This window comes from Diabrotica virgifera, chromosome 8 (assembly GCF_917563875.1).
Source record: "Diabrotica virgifera virgifera chromosome 8, PGI_DIABVI_V3a".
NCBI classification, from domain to species: Eukaryota; Metazoa; Arthropoda; class Insecta; order Coleoptera; family Chrysomelidae; genus Diabrotica; species Diabrotica virgifera.
This window is the reverse complement of record NC_065450.1, coordinates 31792783-31813317: the sequence shown is the minus strand read 5'-3', so window position 1 is coordinate 31813317 and position 20535 is coordinate 31792783. Positions and strand designations below refer to the sequence as shown.

The following is a 20535-nucleotide window of genomic DNA, read 5'->3' as shown; positions in this document are numbered from 1 at the left end:
TAAAATTTTCGAATTTCTTTCCGCCATGTTGGATCTGCCATTTTGTTTTTCAAAAAAAAATGTCAGATTCGTAATCAGCGATGCCAAAAACCCTTAAGAACGAAAGTAATTTCGAATTGTATAAACAACATATGCTTTTAAGGGTTCATGACCACCTTTTCGGCATTTGGAACCACAGTGCGACGCGACGCCCTGAAGGGCACTAAGGATTATGAGAAAGAAGAAGTTTAATTACATTTTATTACTCACCTGGCTTCATCTCGTATCTTGCCAACACCATACAACAAAACGTGTCTCTGATTACAGTCGTGTTGAGAAAAAGGATCATCCTGGCTCAAGGGAAAATGCGTCGTATACAATAAATGTCTTGAAGGCTTAACTTTGTGGTCGTTGTGATCGGTCTCCAGAGGGACATGGCCCATGGAAGAAGGAACGTGGGAGTGATGTCCGTGATCGTGCTCTTTGGGACTATCTGGGAAGTCCATTGAGTTCTGTTGGTCTTCTTTGATGTTTTGGAGGATTTTGTCTATATCGTGGTCTATATTATCGTCACAATCCATCGGCTAGAATTACGAGTGAAATTATTTCAATGTCAAAGTAACCCAAAAAAGATGACAATATTAACTTTATTGAAGGTTTATGAATCGAAATGATCAGCTGGTCAAAATTTTTGAAGTGAAAACTTGACTTTGGAAAAAGCATTGAATTCGCGACCGTCATCTCGACCGTCATCGCTTATGCTATATATTATTTGTAAGTATAATATATATTATAGAAGTATTTAAATTTAAAATAAATGTAAAACCTATTTTACGATGGGGAAAAAGGATTTATTTCGCGACCGTCATCTCTTCAGCGAAATAAATTTTGTACGTATCTATATTATGTATATGTATTAGTGATGTAACGAATATTCGTATTCGCATTCGTATTCGCATTCGCAAAATTTGTGCGAATGTTTTGCGAATATGAATATCAGAAAAAAAATAATTTGAAGATAATATTACATTAATAAAATCAAAATCTATTCGTGTCTCATCTTTTTTTATTAAGAAAAGGTAACTTAACCTCGTATAATCACATTATCAGCCTTCACTTTATTTTATAATTTGGTATTATGAAATAACGCTTAAGATTCAGATTGATTTTCACTACATATCAACTAATTTCTCATTATAAATTTATAAAACATGACAAAAATAGAAACTAATTCAAAAAAACGGAATATTCGCATTCGCATCCGCATTCGCGAATGTCGTTAGCAGATATTCGCATTCGTATTCGCGAATGTTCAAAAAATGACATTCGTTACATCACTAATATGTATACATAAATTGTATAGAAGTATTTAAATTTAAAATAAATGTAAAACCTATTTTTAGATGGGGAAAAAGGATTTATTTCGCGACCGTCATCTCTTCGACGAAATAAATTTTGTATGTATATTTATTGAAGTGAACACTTCTTTAGGGACGTTGTGTACTTTTTGGATGGGAAAATGTATTAAATTGGCGACCGTCATCGCTTCGACGAAATAATTTTTTGAAGTGAAAATTTCTTTAGGGACGTTGTGCACTTTTTAGATGGGAAAAAAGTATTGAATTAGCGACCGTCATCGCTTCAAAGAAATAAAATTTTTAAGTGGAAACTTCTTGAGGGACGTTGTGCACTTTTTGGATGGGGTAAGAATGTTAAATTAGCGACAGTCATCGCTTCGACGATATAAATTTTTGAAGTGAAAATTTCTTTAGGGACGTTGTGCACTTTTTAGATGGGGAAAAAGTATTGAATTAGCGACTGTCATCACGACCGTCATCGCTTCGGCGAAATAAATTTTTGAAGTGAAAACCTCTTTAGGGACGTTGTGCACTTTTTTGATGGTGAAAAATTATTAAATGAGCGACCGTCATCACTTCGACGAAATAAATTTTTGAAGAGAAAACTTCTTTAGGGACGATGTGTACGTTTTGGATGGGAAAAACTAATAAATTAGCGACCGTCATCTCTTCGACGAAATAAATATTTGAAGTGAAAACTTCTTTAGGGACGTTGTGCACTTTTTGGATGGAAAAAAGTATTAAATCAGCGACCGTCATCGCTTCCATGAAATTGATTTTTAAGTGAAAAATTCTTGAGGGACGTTGTGCACTTTTTGGATGGGGAAAATTATTAAATTAGCGACCGTCATCGCTTCGATGAAATATTTTTTTGAAGTGAAAACTTCTTTAGGGACGTTGTGCACTTTTTGGCTGGGGAAAAGTATTAAATTAGGGACCGTCATCGCTTCGACGAAATAAATCTTTGAAGTGAAATCTTCTTCAGGGACGTTGTGCACTTTTTGGATGGGAAAAAGTATTACATTAGCGACCGTCTTCGCGACCGTCATCGCTTCGACGAAATAAATATTTGAAGTAAAAACTTCTTGAGGGACGTTGTGCACTTTTTGGATGGGGAAAAAGTATTAAATTAGCGACCGTCATGGTTTCGACGAAATAAATTTTTGAAGTGAAAATTTCTTTAGGGACGTTGTGCACTTGTTGGATGGGAAAAGTATTAAATTAGCGACCGTCATCGCGACCATCGTAGCTTCGATGAAATAAATATTTGAAGTGAAAACTTTTTGAGGGACGTTGTGCACTTTTTGGATGGGAAAAAGTGTTAAATTAGCGACCGTCATCGCTTCAACGAAATAAATTTTTGAAATGAAAATTTCTTTAGGGACGATGTGCACTTTTTGGATGGAAAAAATTATTAAATTAGCGACCGTCATCGCGACCATCATCGCTTCGACGAAATAAATATTTGAAGTGAAAACTTCTTGAGAGACGTTGTGCGCTTTTTGGATGGGGAAAAATATTAAATTAGGGAACTTCATCGCTTCGACGAAATAAATTTTTGAATTTAAAATTTCTTTTGGGACGTTGTGCACTTCTTGGATTGGGAAAATATTGAATTTGCGACCGTCATCACTTCGCTGCAATAAATTTTGTACGTGTATAAATTATGTACATGTATGGGGAAAAAGCATTGAGCTCGTAATTTATTTACTATAAGAAGTTTTCACTTCTGTCGGCACTCCCACGAGTGCCTTCAATTTTTTTTTACTTAATAAGGATTCTAACAAAAGGAAGTGAACTCTACTAGACCCAGGGATGGTTGGAAAATACTGTCCTCCGCTACTGCCTTATTAAGTTAAGAGGCAAAATTAGCTCGTGGAAAACGCGTTCCAAGATTGCAGCTTTAATTTTGAATATTTTGTCGAGATATTTGGTACATATATTTTCGTAATATAGTTAAGAATTGCGGTACAGAGCCAAATTTGAGAAAAATGTTAGTATGTGGAAACTACTCTATAATTAAATAAAATATTAAAAAAACGAGCCTGTACCGCCATTAACAAAAACAAAAAAAAACACTTTCTTCAAATAAACTTTTTTGAAGTTACACTTCTTTGAGCACGAGGGTGAATTTTTACATTCCCTGGAGCATGCGCACACCGACAGTATGGTATTAGTCGCTATGTTACAGTTCAAGTTGATTCTCAGTTAGAGTTGACTCCAACTAGTTGGAGTCAACTCCAACTGAAACGAGCAGTACAAGTTGATTTTAAAAATTTAAATCAACTTTTACTAGTTGGAGTTGACTCTTCCTGGATCGATTCAGTAAATGTTGATTATACGAGAATATTAAGTGCATTTTTGATGAGTGTGCGTTTCTTTGTTTTGACCGTTTCAACTACTTATTAGTATAGTCTGTAACGTCGCCCCCGTCAGGTAAATGAGTCTTATTCGATTTTTTGCACAACCTTACTCAAAGAAATACATCCGTATAACAATCCTTATAACAAATACACAGGGTGTCACGCGGTACCGAGGTCGAAAAATTGTTTAACCAATTTTTGTTAACCAAATGCACAAAAATAATTTTATGTACTCTATCTCATATTATGTAAAAATGTAAAGGTTTTATTGTGTGAAAATTGTAAATATAGATAGCAGTACATGAAGAGTTTAAAGTGTCTCTGACGTAACAATGTATTTTAAATGGGTTTTACTTTTTCGCACTGTTTTTTAGCACACTTTCATATAATTAAACATCCTTAACTTTCGCCTTCGGGAGGAAATCAGACACGCCCTTACAACGGCAACTGAAATGCTCACAAAACAGCGACCACGGAAGCAAAGATGGATGACAGAGGAAATATTGGATTTAATGGATGAAAGAAAAAAATGCAAACAGCACAAAGCAATGTACAAAGCATTAAATAGAACCATTAAACAAAAAATAAAAATTGCAAAAGAAAAATGGATAACAGAACAATGTGAAGAAATCGAAAACTTATAAAAAAACATGATGACTTCCATCTGTATAAGAAACTCAAATAATTCACAGGCACGACATACTCACAAGGACCAAATAATCTAATCAACGCAGATGGCAAACTGATTTCAAGCCCTGAAGGACAAATAAACATGTGGGAAGACTATATAAAGGAACTCTTCTATGACATCAGAGAACCTCCTACATTAAATACCGAAAACGACGAAGTTCTTCCAATTCTAAAGTCCGAACTGGAATATGCTCTACGTCAACTAAAAAACAACAAATCTGTAGGAAAAGATGAAATACCAGCTGAGCTATTGAAGTTAATCAACGAGGAAAACTTAGACCTTCTTCTTGGACTATTTAATAATGTTTACAATACAGGGACTATCCCTAAAATATGGCTTGAATCAGTCTTCATACCACTGCCTAAAAAGAAGAACGCCAAATTATGCCAGGACTTCCGCCTTATAAGTCTATTAAATAACATTCTGAAGCTTTTTTTGCGTATCATACAGAACAGAATATATTATAAAAAATGTGATGAGGTCACTGGTCAAGAACAATTTGGCTTCAGGAAAGGTATGGGGATACGAGAAGCAATATTCTGTCTTCAAACTCTGGCACAAAGATACAAAGATCAGCAAGCAGAACTTTTTATCTGTTTCATAGATTTTGAGAAAGCATTCGATAGGGTGAAGCACAAGACCTTAATAGAAAGATTGAATGACATCGGAGTCCACAAAAGAGATTCTAAAATTATAGAGACTATTTATTGGAATCAGACAGCAATCATAAAGACCAATGGTAATACGTCAAGGCCAATTGAAATACAATGAGGTGTTAGACAGGGTTGTGTGCTATCACCCATACTTTTAACGTCTACTCTGAGGTAATATTTGCGAACTCTTTATCGCACCCTTCAGAAGGAATCAGGATAAACGGTCAGAGAGTAAATAACATCCGCTATGCAGATGACACAGTATTAATGACTGATTCGGACCATAGTCTGCAGATACTGTTGGATAGGGTTACTGAGAGTTGTGAAAAAATGGGGATGAAGATCAATACTGCGAAAACCAAAGTTATAAGAATATCAAGGAACAAAAATTTACCTCTTCCAATAAAAATATGTGAAACACCAACAGCTTGAATACGTAATCCAGTACAAATATCTTGGTTGCTGGTTCAAAAATCAACTTGATTAAAAACAAGAAGTCAAGAGCGAGAATAGAGGTAGCCCGACAGGGGTTTATCAAAATGAAAAGCTTATTTTGTAACAGTAGCATTAATATCAGCCTTAGATGTCATTTTGTGCATTGCTATGTGTGGTCAATACATTTGTATGGAACGGAGGCCTGGACACAACACAACACTGATGAACAAGTTGAACGCCTTTGAACTCTGTCTTTATAGAAGAGACTTGAAAATACCTTGGACAACCCACACCACCAACGAATATGTTCTGAGGAGAATAGGTACAGATAGGGAACTGCTAAAAATCATTAAAGTCAGAAAAGTTAACTACCTGGGACACATAATGAGAAACGAAAAGTACCGCCTGACGCAACTGATCATCCAGGGTAAGAGTGAAGGAAAACGGGGTCCCGGTAGGCGCCAGATTTCATGGTTTAGAAATATCAGAAACTGGACCGGCCTTGATTCAACATCTTTGTTTAGAGCCGCATTGGACAGAGACAGATTTGCCAGTGTAGTCGCTAACCTCCACTAAAGGAGAAAGCACCACAAGAAGAAGATCTTTCGATTTGTCATGGTGATGACATGCGAGCTATAAATTACAAAAAAAGTTTTGACAGTTTTGTGGTTTGACAGAAGTTTGAATTTTTAAATGTCAAAATGGTGCAATGGTGCATCTCACTCGCACTCACATTGATAGCTGCGTCAATACGCTCCTAGCGCTCATTGTTAATAATTAATAATAACCGCTTAGTAATAAAATAATAACAAAAATTTTTTCAGTATCTTGTAGGGGGGGGGGGGTCGTTAAAATTTTATTTGGTGACTTTCGGACTTTCATAATAATAATTTTTAACTGAGCTATTAAGCCTTGAAAATGGTCATTTTTGTATTTTGCAAATTTTAAATCGCGTATAACTCGAGAACAACAAAATTTTACAGAAAAATCACAAAAGACCTCTTTTGCTCCGAATGACCCAAATGATGTAAAGAAAATTGTCCTAATTTTTTTTGTGAGTTTGTTTAAAAAAATTGTTTAAACAATTTTTCGACCACAGTACCATCTGACACCCTGTGGATTCGTTATTTGGTCGAAGAGGACCTCTTTTTTAGTAAGTTTGTGCAAAAAAAATCGAACTGGAATAATTTACCTAACGGAGGCGACGATACAGCCTAGACTAATTTGAACATATTCAGTAACATTTAATTTCTAGAATCGGCTGTTTGTGTGAATCAGAATCAACTTTTACTAAATGGCATTGGGAAGAGTATACTTTTCCTAGTTGGAGTCTACTTTTACTAGTAAATGTTGAATATAAATCTTCATTTTATATTTATAATCAACTTTTACTGAAACCAGCCGTTAGAGTCGACTCCAACTAGTTGGAGTCAACTCCAACTGGATAATCAACTTGAACTGTAACAGCTACATCTTTTAAGTTATGTAGCGCAAATAAGGTGTTCGTGAAAAGAATATATTATTAGTGTTTTTAGTAAATATATTTATTATAATTTTTATGTCTGTGGATTTGTCTTCCTCCTAATAAGTATTATTGAAAATGTTTATTTTCAATTAATGTATCTATGTATCTGTTATCGTGATTGTGATTATGTCCTAGAAATGATCGACTGAATACAAAAGCGGTGGTAGCTGATCGGTAGAGCATTCGCCTAGGGATCGAGAGGTCCCCTGTTCGAATCCGGACAAAGTCATATTTTTTTATGTTTGGTATTATTTTTGTTCTTTCTAAAATTAGTTTAATATACAATACAAAAAAACTGTTTAAAGTAGATAGGTATATTGATTTCGTTGAAATCATAATATGAAGTTAGATTATATTATAATAGAAGTGTAACTTCTTACGTGCGTACAAAGTACACACACTTTCTTTTTCACTATCTATGTATTCAGTGATACATATAAAGAGAAAAGTGATGTTAATAATTATACTGTTACTATGGAACGAGTAGATAAATTTTGAACATCTTTAACAACTAAAATCCTTGTTTGCATGCACTGCATGTGTTACTGAAATTTAGTTTAGTCTCACGTAATGACGACGCACTGTTACCGCACTGTTCAAAGTTCGCAGAACTTTCGAAAAAAAAGTATTGATGACGCGCTGATGTAGCTTCTTAAATGAAAAAGAAAAAAGAAGAGTCTAGTGAGAATATTACTATATTACATACTATGTATTATGTAACTTGAAATCATACCTCCATTTTAGTGTGATGTGTGTTCAAAGTGTTCTCAGAATTTTCTTCAGGTCCTAGTAAATCTCCTCTGGATATCAAAGTACACATGTAGGCATCATGAGAGAATACATCACGACGAATAAGTTCAGAAAAAAGGTGAACTAAGTTGGAAAACGCAGTCTTTTTCTAAAAAATATATAATTATACTTTCATTAAGTAAAATATCTTAAAAAAAAAACTTAAAAAAATAATAAGGCATCAGGTACCGATGGTATACCCGCAGAGTGCTTAAAACACGGAGGATAAGCGTTGTATATACAGGGTATTTGGTAAAGAATGGGCCATAGCTTAATCTCAGCTTCCTGAGGGTAAAATAGGTCGATCTAAGCTAACTTACCTTAGTACAAAAGTTGATAATAACCGAAATACAGGGTGTCAAAGTTAAACTTTTACTTTATTTATTTTTGAATATTTCCTGACAGGCATGGGACAACGACACGAAATTTGGTAAGTGGTGCTGGTACTGTCCACTCTACTAAATTATGTTAAACAAACGTTTCTGGCTACTACCAGAGGCGTACGACGGGGTAACGTGAATGGTTGACCCTTCCCAAATTCTACGCCACTGGCGGAATTGCTATTTTAGTGCAATTTTTTGATTCTCCAATACTTTCTATGTAAATAACATACTGTTCATTCCTAACGATAAAGCCATTAGTTTTCGAGATATTTGAAGCTAAAAACGAAGGAGCATAATACATTAATCAAAATAAGTGTTCCTTTTCATTTTTAACTTCAAATATCTTGAAAACTAATGACTTTATCGTTACGAATGAAGAGTATATTATTTGCATAGAAAGTATTGGTGAATCTAAAAATTATGCTAAAATAGCAGTTTCATCAGTGGCGTAGAATTCTGGAAGGGTCAACCATTCACTTCTCCTATCGTACGCCTCTGGTAGGAGCCAGAAACGTTTCTTTAACATAATTTAGTAGGGTATACAGTAACAGCACCACTTACCAAATTTCGTGTTATTGTCAAATGCCTGTCAGGAAATATTCAAAAATAAATAAAATAAAAGTTTAACTTTCACACCCAGTATTTCGGTCATTATAAACTTTTGTACTAAGGTAATTTAGCTTAAATCTACCTATTTTAACCTCAGGAATCTAAGGTTAAGCTATCACCCATTCTTTACCAAACACCCTGTACAAGCTAATTCAAGACATTTGGCAAGAAACAATGCCAGATGAATTGAAAGAAGGGGTTATTGTACCAATGCACAAAAAAAGGAAACAAAAAGCAATGTACTAACTACCAGGGAATATCACTCCTATATACCACCTACAAAGTCCTTGCAAACATCCTGCTAGAAAGAACCAAAACATACACAGAAGAAATCGTTGGAGATTATCAATACGGATTTAGATCGGGCCGCTCTACTATTAACCAGCTATTCACAATTAAACAGATAATGGAAAAATGCTGGGAGTGATCGTGAGCTTCATCAGATGTTCATAGATTTTAAACAAGCATTTGACAGCGATGCAGGAACTTTTCTTTCCAAAAAAAAACTAATCAGTTTGATACGGATGTGTATGGAACGGTTACGATGTAAGGTGAGAGTTGGACAACGACAATACTCATTCGAAAGAAACAATGGACTAAAGCAGGGAGATGCACTTTCACCAAAACTCTTCAGTTGCTCTGAAACACAACAAACAGAAGTGCAAGAATCGAAAAACCGACTGCAGTATTTCCTCAAGAATGACCAAACTTACTGTTGACATTTGCAGACGATATCGATGTAATAGGAAACACCAGATTAAGGACGAATAAGACTTTTGTCAGATTCGAGAAGGAAGCAGAGAAGATGGGGCTCCTAATCAATGAAAATAAAACGAAATATACAGGGTAGCGAGAAAGTATGGAAACACGGTAATTTCTCGGAAATCGCTAGGGCCATTTTTATAGATTTTGGTGGGTAAAGGTATTTTATTGCGGCCGATATTATAGTGGTAATTAAATTGTTGTCAAATCTTCCGTTTTTCTGGAAATCTAATAAACTTACTTATTTTAAATGGAACACCCTGTATATTTTTACGTTTTGAAGTTCTTAAGAAATACTGATTATTTTTCATTTTATATTCCCTATACCTAAATGCCGTAGTTTCGGAGTTATTGCTATATTTATTAAAAAAAAAAAAAAATTTAAACAAATTATAAAAATTAATTTTTTTGGCCTGAGTAGAAATTATTTTAGGTTCTTTGGATCATTGGGAACAAATGAACAAAAAAGGTTTTTCGTAACTTTTTTGTAAAGTTATTCGTTTCCGAGTTATAAACAATTTAAAACTGAAAAAAATCGAAAAATGACGATTTTGTAGATTCAAAAACACAAGTAAAAATATTATTTTTAAAACTACGAAGTGCGTAAATTCAAGTACAAACCTTATTGTATTAGATACCGATAAGTGATTTGATCTTATTTCATTTTAAAATATTGTTTTTTAGCCCGTTCTCTCATATGCGCTTCATTAACAATTAAAAAAAAACAAAGTTTTAGAATAAATCGTGCCAAAAATTCTTATATTCTTATAGAGAGCTGGTAGGAGAAAGTTTGAACTTGAATTTAGTTAATTCGTAATAATTTCAAAACTTATTTTTTTAACTGTCTACCCGTGCCAAAAAAATTAATTTTTATAATTTGTTTAAATTTTTTTTTTTCAATAAATGTATCAATAACTCCGAAATTACGTCATTTAGGTATAGGGAATATAACATGAAAAATAATCAGTATTTCTTAAGGACTTCAAAACGTAACAAATATACAGGGTGTTCCATTCAAAATAAGAAGGTTCATTAGATTTCCAGAAAAACGGAAGATTTGACAACAATGTAAATACCACCATAATATTGGCCGCATTAGAACGTCCTTATTCACCAATATCTATAAAAATCATTTAAGCGGTTTCCGAGAAATTACCGTGTTTCCATACTTTCTCTCTACCCTGTATGTATATGAGCTGCAATAACCAAAGTAGAGACAGAATCGGCCAGAACATCACAATCGAAGAACAATGACTGAAGACAATAACAGATCACAAGAAAAAAACAATAGGATACTAGCCGGCAAAAGGTGTCTTTATACCCTTCAAAACCTTATAAAATCGAAACAACTAACAAGACGTACAAAGATATAAGTATATAAAACAATCATACGTAGTGATGTTGATTATATTACTTTCGAGTATTCGTTAAAAATCGTTACTTTTGTATACACATTCGTTATCATTCGGTATTCATTCGGTATACACACATATTCGGTAATCATTCACAGTATTCGTTACTTTGATTACTTTTGTTACTTTTGTATTTGAGTACCGGTAATCATATCGAGAATCGTATTTCTCAGTAGGTAGGTATTTTGTATAGTGTAACGATGACTTATCCCCATCGTCACTTCATAATATGCATTTTAAAATATTTATTAAGATAAGCAACCTAATAAGTATGCAACCAACCAAACGAAACACAACACTGCGTGTTTGGGAAAGAACAATCCTAAGAAAGATCTTTGGACCTGTGCTTGATGAAGCAGCAGGACAATATACGATAAGAACTAACAAACAGCTCGAAGAACTATACCCAGACATCAACATCATAAAAGAAATAAAATCTACAAGACTGCAATGGGCAGGACACCTCAGAAGACATTCTGACGAAAGGCCAATATGGCTGATATGAGAGGAAGTCCCAACTGTAAGAAGACAACGCTGACGCCCTCGACTCCGGTGGCGGGATAACATAGCAGGAGACCTGGAAGCTATGGGCGTGGAGAATTGGATAGAGATCGTTCAAGACAGAAAACAGTGAAGGCATGTTGTCGAGTCGGCTAAAACCCACGAAAGGTTGTAACGCCACGAAGTAAGTAAATACGTAAAATATCTTAAAGCGTTTACCATTGAACAATCATCAGGTGCAGGAACTGGCGCGTCGTTGTCTAAAAACTTCATCAATAGCGACTGAAACATTGGTGGACCACCTGGAACACTACTACTGGAATCTTTGTCATCACCAGGTGTAGTTTCTTGATCTCCTGCTGTATTTGTGTCCGATTGCCTTCTGTCAAGTAGAGCTGCTACGGCTAGAGCTCTATGTTCGCCGGTACGTTCGGGAGAGACTGCCCATTCACACAGCAATTTAACTACGGCGTTCTCTTGATCATTTGGCCCACTAAATATCTGAAAAATTATATGAAATTAACATTGAATTGCGTGAATAGTGAGAATATATCGCTCAATTTGCTCACCTTGGCGTATAATGTATCTAAAGAATTTGTTGCATCCATTTTGTCAAATCGGTGACGATCCAAAGCATCTAGAGCAGACAGAACTCTTGTAGTGACAGTCCCTAAAATAAAATATTATTTATTAAACATATAAAAATAAAAAAGATAATATAAAAATTATACAAGCAAAGTTTTAGGCACATACATTTACAAAAATAACTCGTATACTGTAGTTGTACTCGTTGAATAATATACAATTTCATTTCTTGCTTTACCTTAAAAAGTTTTATTTTCAAGAAAATTAACCTTCCGATGACCAACCTTTTTTTGTTACACGGATGACCAACGATGGTAAAAAATGACCCCAAGTGAAAAATGACAATTGACAAAAAAATGAAGTTGTTTTAAGAAATGTAATAACGTATTCGTAATTTTAATGTTACTATTGTATCAATAAATTATAAATAAACATTAGTAAAACATATTTTTAATTACAACTGAACAAAAACAGGAATCATCATTCTGAACTTAAAACTAAAGAAATTTTCAAACACACACTAATTACGTCACCACAGGTTTAGCAAACATTTTTTTTTTCAATTTTGAAATGTTTCTTACATACAATTCCACAAAATAGACGGTATTTACTTAATATAAAATTGGAATATGGAAGGCCAAGGGAGTTCGCCTTTGACCCCAAATTCGGAAAATATTTTTTTTTTCGTAAAATATAGGGATTTTTTATTACAAAATATGAGGGTAGGTATCTAGAATGACATTAAAGTCAAATAAAAAAATAATGAGTTTAAAATTGAAAATATTTCTGAATTTATTAAATAAAAACATGCATTGGGGTCCAAATTTACCCCCTTGGTCATCCGAAGGTTAATACAATTTTAGTCAGACAGTAATATATCTATGATAATGTAAAAAATCCAATTGAACTATTAGTCTAAAAATTTGAGTACTTAAGTTTGGCACGTACTACTTAAGTTTGGCACGTACGGGGAGCTATACTATTATATTACATTGAAGAAACGTGTTAATTAAGAGATTCATTCTTATTCGTTTTGCTCAGGTGACTTAGTTTAATGCAGTAATTCTTCTTGACTTTTTGAGGATATGTTTTTATTTGTTTTTGGTGTTTATTTTCTGTTGAACTAATTAAATAATGTGTTATCGAGTTTAATTAAATTCATTTTAACCTTCTAAGATTGCTTTAACAGTCTACAAGATCTAGCTATTAGATGGTGAAGAAAAATGATGCTCATTACTACAGTATACAGGTATTCTCAACAATGAGTTGTTCATGATTCTTTTTGATTTAATGGACAGCGTCAAATTAAGATATTATGCTGGATAATTTGTCAATAAATTATTTATTATTGAAGTTATACTTCTTCAGGCGCGATTGAGATTGAGGGTGAATTTATATTGATCTGCGCGCATGCGCACACCGACAGTTTGGTATTAGTCTTTATACGGGCTCTGATTGGGTGTTGAAATGATCTGTCAATAATTGTTCAATATGAAGGTTATCGGTAAACAAAAATGTTGTATAATATATTAGTTTTTATTGTTGTGAGGACAGAAATAAAATCCAATTTATAATTATAGTGACTTTTTAAATAGTTTTCCACAGGTACGTAATTCTAAATGTTTCAGTTGTATTCCAATAAAAAATTATCTTCATACCTATTTGGAAAATGTAAAAAAAATAATGTACTTACCTAGTACTTGCTATGCTATACCCATAGTAGGCAATGCTTTAATTTACATAATCTGATTACGAACAAACTTTCTACAAATTTTCATCTAATGTATCGTTTTCTTACTCTATATATTGTCAAACTAATAAAAATTCATATAAACAAAATGTCAAAAAGTTGTTCAGTTTGTGTATATTCCCACATGACGTATACGCGAAGGTGGTGCAGTTTGAAATCGCTCCGACTCTCGTACGGCGGGATACACGGGAAGTAGGTTCAAGCCCAATGCAAGTTATATCATTTTTTTATTTTTTTTTATAGATTTTATGATTGTAAGTATATTACTATATAATTTTTTTCAGAAAATACGTATTTAATTAAAATTTTTGGCAACAATTATTGTTCAGAAATCATTTGTGGCATTTTTCAATGTGTTTGTGTGTGTTTTATTCTTTTATTTTCTTAATTTTTGGTATTGTTTTAATAAAAAATGTTGGAAAGTAGTAGAGAAACTGTTTAAAGTATATTGATTTCGTTGAAATCATATAATAGAAGTATAACTTCTTACGTGCGTACAAACTACACACACATTCTTTTTTTTCTGTTGTTTCATTTTAGACACAGTAAGTATATATAAAAAGTGAAAACAGATAATTTAAAGTAAATTTATAGGTTTCTACCGCTATTCTAAGAAAACAAATAATTTAAAGTAAATTTATAGGTTTCTATCGCTAAATTTCACACCTCTATTAGTTTTATCTTTTTATCTCACAACTTAAATGTTTTCCATCTTTTGCGTTATTTTGCCGGTTATTAGCGCGCTCGTCACTGTATTTTTTAAATAAATTTCAAATGCTTAGATGTCATGAAATTTTAAATAGTGTTTCCAATGACCCACACTAACCCTAATAAATACACAAAAGATGAAATGTAAGATTACCTGCAGGTGAAGCTTGCCACTTCTCGGTGCACCATCTTCCTTCTGCCTTTTTACTCCTATCTCTAATACAATTTTCAGCAAACATGATCTGTTTCCTATAGGTATTCATATCACATCGGGGCGGCATCGGCAACATGGACGGTAAAATGGGTAAACTATCCAATGGGGATCCGTGCCAAATGGTACCAACGCCTGTCCCACACCAAACTAACGCTGTGGGGCATTCCAATACAACTGTCTGGATAATAGTGCTTAACTGCAAAACTAATAAATTTTTGACTTTAATTGGTATATTTTCATTACGATTATTCTTTAGTACTAATAAATAGTAGCAGTATTAACAGGATTATGTATGTATACACCGTTCTTAGGCGTCAACGCCCTTCGGTAGGGATCTATGGAGGAGTATCACCAAGCCGGAAGCCCGTATCCCTTCCCGTACCGCTCCTCCATAGGCCGATCAGACGCCAGTTTATTCCAGACCAAGCCGTAGACTCTATTGAGTTTTATACTACGGCGTTGGCCTTTTATAAATTTCATGACCTAGCTGAGGCTCGAACCAGCGACCGCAAATCGCAAATCCACTAAACTTGTCGATCGACTGAGCCCCAGCTAACTGGACCGTCAAGACCGACATTTTCAGGATTATAAGGTATGGAAATTGAGGGTATAATGGAACTGTTCAAATTATGTCTGCGCCAAAGTAAAACACCTACAGGATGGAACAGTTTACTTTGCCTTGTACCATTCTACTACACAAAAAGGACGATCCAACAAACCTCAAGAATTATCGACCCATAAGCCCGTTAAACCACCTATACAAGATATTCACAAGAATAATAACAAATAATAACAACATTATATTTTCACCAACCTAGGGAACAAGCAGGTTTTAGCGAAAACTTCGATACCAAAGACCACCTCCACTGCATAAAAGGGATTACAGAAAAATCCATCGAATAAAACCGACCGTTACACTGTGGTTTCAAATGCCGAAAACGTGGTCATGAACCTTTAAGCGTATATTGTTTATACACTTCGGAATTACTATTGTTCTTAAGGGTTTTTGGCATCGCTGATTACGAATCTGACATTACTTTTTCTAAAAACAAAATGGCGTATTCAACATGGCGAAATTCAAAATATTAATCAAAATGCAAATTTGTGTGTCAAAGGGTACCCCCCGTTAAGATAGGCAAAATGCCCTCACTCCCAGAATTCAATTTTTTTAATTTTTTTACGTTCTATGCAATTAAAAAAATGAGATAACGCGGATTTTTAGCTCGCCACCCCCTTACCCCCCCCCCACAGCCAAAAAGGTAGATTTTTAGATTTATTTTTTTTAGTTGGGTTGCAATTGATTTAAAAATTTCAAAAAATTCATTCATGTATCTAAGACTTTTACAAAACATGTCCATTTTTTATGGACCCGTAGGTCGAGTGTACATAACCTCAAAATTTTTTTTAACTTTTTTAAAGCTTATAACTTTTTCTTGGAGGGGGCTGCAGGTCCAATTTTTTTTTGCATTTCGTGTATTTTATCAAAAAATTTTTATCTATGATTTTTTTTAGATTTTTCCGTCACCTGCGCCATCTTGAAAAATCCGAAAAACTGTTTTTTAGGGGGTTTTTGGGGATTTTCTCCATTTTATAGACTGCAACATAGATCAACTCAAGGTTTTTTTAATAGATTATGTATAATTTGAAATAACTGAGTATTTTAGGACTATCAAAAATTGAGCAAAACACGATTAAACCCCACAAAAACCATGTTTTTGTTTAAGTTATGTAAGGGTTTTTGCCGGCTTAATGATATTTTTTGAGATCAATACAGCCTAAATATTTTTTTTCATTTTTTTACTTTATATGTGATTAAAAAATAAGACTCATCGCATTTTTAGCCCACCACCCTCTCCCCCTGCCTCCACAAAAACGTAAATTCTTCTATTTTTTTTATTTAGTTAAGTTGCAATTAATTTAAAAATTTTATGAGACTTCTAAAAAACATATCTATTTTTTATAGACCCGTAGGTCAAGTGTACACATAATACCTTAAAATTCCTTTTTTATTTTTTTTTAAACGTATTTTTGACGATCGATACTTGTTTTATCGATATTTTTTTAAAACGTCCAATGAATTGTACATCTCTCTCGCGGACGGCCGCCTCAATACGTGCTTAGCGCTCATTTTTAATTATTAAAATTAATAGTTAGTAATAAAATAATGACAAAAATTTCTTCAGGCTCTTGTAGGGGGCTTTAAACTTTATTTGGTTACTTTCTGACTTTCCTAATAATAATTTTTAATCGAGTTATTAAGCCTTGAAAATGGCCATTTTCGTGTTTTTCAAATTTTAAATCGCGTGTAACTCGACAAGTCAATTTTAGAGCAAGATGGCAAGAGACCTTTTTTGATCAGGTTGATCCAGAGAATCTAAAACAGATTTGTCCGAAGTGAAAAAATTGATTTTTTTCGTTTAAAAAATTGTTTAAACAATTTTACGACCGCGGTACAGCGGCACCTTGTGAATTTGTTTAAAGGACCTGTTTTTGAGTAAGTTTGTGCAAAAAACGAATCGGAATAATTTACCTAACGGGGATAAGCATACATCGTGGACTATTTGCATTTTAAGCCAAATGTAGATGGTTTGGAAAACATTAAACGATAGATATCTATATGTCTTGTATATATCTTGTAGATGCGAGTTGCGCAAACGGCAACATAACCATAGGCTGTTCTGTTGTTCGCATGTAGCTGCCATAATATAATATTTATGGCATGGAAGATATTCTACAAAAATCATCAAGCCAGCAGAATATCTTGCAAAACTCTTTGACAATACAGATGTTATACCTGTAATAGACGAAGACAGCGATGAAGACTTTAGAACTGTTAAGTGTAATACCAACGAATATAACTCTCCGAATACTCTATGATTATACCTATACGGAGCTATATATTCTTTGGTAATATTTTCCTCATTCTTTTTATGGTGTTTTATGTGGCAGTAAAGTGAAGCAAAATGACATTATAGGCAGAGATACATATAGGTTATGTAGATGGTACACGCAGATGTTTGAATAATTAGAATATGTATAATGTAAGGTAATATTAGGGTACCTACTAAATACAAACTAATGAACAAAGAACAAAATGTTTTGATTCACAAAACTACAAGAAGTATGATATATTAAAATGTACATTTTGTAATTTATAATTTAATAATTATTAACTATTCTAAATGGGAAATAAGCCACAATTTAACTAAAAATAATTTTATTAACGTTTCGACGTCCACCACGGACGTCTTTGTCAAAATACAAAATATTAATAAATTAAACAAAAATGTTGCTTGGTAAAAAAATCTTATCTTAAAAATATCTAATAATTTAATTTAATCTGACTTATTTATATAGATCGCCCCAAACCCTTTTTTCAGTGCGTCACAGATTATCGAATTCTCTCTAACGCATTACAGATGGAAAATAAAATCATTTTTAGTTAAATTGTGGCTTATTTCCCATTTAGAATAGTTAATTACAAAAATGCCACAAAGAAATAGCTTTAGAACAACATATGCGATTTAATTGCAAAGCCAACTTAAAAAAATAAAATCGAAAAATTTAGGTTTTTGGCTGTGGGGGAGGGGTAATAGGGGAAGTGGGCTAAAATTGCGGTGAGTCCTAATTTTTTAATCACATAGAACGTAAAAAAAATAAAAAAAATATTCAGGCTGTATCGACCTCAAAAAATATGATTAGACCCGCAAAAACCCTTACAAAACTTTAACTAAATAAAAAATAAAAGAATTGACGTCTTTGTGGGGGCAGGGAGAGGAAGTGCTGGACTAAAAATGCGATGAGTCTTATTTTTTAATCACATGTAACGTAAAAAAATGAAAAAAAATATTAAGGTTGTATCGATCTCAAAAAATATCATTAAGCCCGCAAAAACCCTTATAAAACTTTAAAAAACATGGTTTTTGGGGGGTTTAAAAGTGTTTCGCCCAATTTTTGATAGTCCTAAAATACTCAGTTATTTCAAATTATGCATAATCTACTAACAAAATTTTGAGTTGATCTATATTGCAGTCTATAAAATGGAGAAAAGCCCCAAAAACCCCCTAAATAAATAGTTTTCCGGATTTTTCAAGATGGCGCAGGTGACGGAAAAATCTAAAAAAATCATGGAGATAGCTTTTGATAAAATACACAAAATGCAAAAAAAATTGGACCTGCAGCCCCCTCCAAGAAAAAGTTATAAGCTTAAAAAAGTAAAAAAAAAATTGAGGTTATGTACACTCGACCTACAGGTCCATAAAAAATGGATATGTTTTGTAGATATCTCAGATATATGTGTGAATTTTTTTAAAATTTTTCAAATCAATTGCAACCCAACTAAAAAAAAATTAAATCTAAAAATCTACTTTCTTGGCTGTGGGGGGAGGGGTAAGGGGGGTGGCGAGCTAAAAATCCGCGTTATCTCATTTTTTAATTGCATAGAACGTAAAAAAATTAAAAAAATTGAATTCTGGGAGTGGGGGCATTTTGCCTATCTTAACGGGGGTACACTTTGGTAGTTTAAGGTCGCTGATTACAAATCTAACGTTACTTTTTTTTAAACAAAATGGCGGATCTAATGTAGCCGAAAAAAATTCGAAAGTTTTATTTTAAACGCATATTTGTTTAAAATTTAATATTATAAGGGTCTTTTAAAATTGCTGATTACCAATACATTTTCTTTATAAAGGACGATATTTAGAACCTATTACTTATGTACAACCGTCCATACATATTTAACAATCGCCAGAATCATCTAATATGCGTCATTTCCCACTTTTGTATTCAAACAACTGCCAGCAATGCATAGACAGTTATAGGCAGCTAAACCGAAGTAGCCTAATAAAATAAAAAAAAAAAATCAAAATGTAAATTCGTACTGGTTAAAACAAATTTTATATTAAAGTTTAGGTGGGTACAAAAGATATTTTCAAGAAAGTATCCAAATCATACAAGTGGATCATTGTTTAAATAATTAAAAAGGGGTCATTTTTGCAAAAAAATACTCTTTTAACTGCTGAGGTAATTCACTTATTAATGAAGGTCTATGGGATTTTTTTCTGCAAAGTTGAAGGGTAAATCTTCCACATAAGACTTACTAAATTAAATTTGACCCCCTACTTATTTAAGTAATTGTATATAAAACTTTAAAAACAAATTTGCAAAAAAATATTTTTAGCGTTTTAAATAAGCACTATAAAATATCTTATTTTACAGACTAAGTTGAGCTATGTTACCAGTATTAAGCACTATAAAATATCTTATTTTACAGACTAAGTTGCGCTATGTTACCAGTATTAAGCAAAAAAAATTGGTTGAAAAATATTTAATATTTTTTGAGATATTGAATTTGTTTATTAAATGTTACTATATTTTCAATTGCAAAAAACGCGGTTGTTGCCAAAGAAATATTCACCTACTTAAGATCTAATTATTTTTATTTTTATGTATGTTTACGATAAATGTATTGATAAATTCAAATTTCAATTAAACTCCTCCCTAAAATGGCATTTGAAAATTATTCAAATTTGTTTATAATTTGTTTTTTTAATAACGTCGCGGGGATTAAGTATTTTGAAATGCCGTTTCGATATTTGGGTTCCTGGGAATTTTTTACTAATTAACAAAATTTTGTTGTCGTTTTTTCTTCTTCTTTTTTTCTTGGAGTTATATTATTAAGGGCCCTTTTAGCGTTAAATTTTATTAAGAATTTCGAATCTCAGTTGTAAATTCTACACCTAAAAATAATAAGATTTAACCAAAATCTCTTAAATAAAAAGTGGCTCCTTACTGAGTTACAGGGTGTTTTATTTAAAAA

At 33.0% G+C, this 20535-nt stretch overlaps 1 protein-coding gene across 2 annotated transcripts in view; it reads right to left on the bottom strand.

Moving 5' to 3' along the window:
* The window catches only part of LOC114344448 (mediator of RNA polymerase II transcription subunit 12), a 268924-nt gene that overhangs the window by 124611 nt on the left and 123778 nt on the right, over window positions 1-20535 (bottom strand). For both annotated transcript variants that reach the window (XM_050659395.1, XM_050659396.1), the window contains exons 5-9: window positions 14658-14921; window positions 12030-12130; window positions 11680-11961; window positions 7738-7902; window positions 250-563 (exon numbers count right to left, since the gene is read on the bottom strand). In XM_050659395.1, coding sequence (XP_050515352.1) covers window positions 250-563; window positions 7738-7902; window positions 11680-11961; window positions 12030-12130; window positions 14658-14921 — 1126 coding nt within the window. The remainder of the gene's footprint in view (window positions 1-249; window positions 564-7737; window positions 7903-11679; window positions 11962-12029; window positions 12131-14657; window positions 14922-20535) is intronic.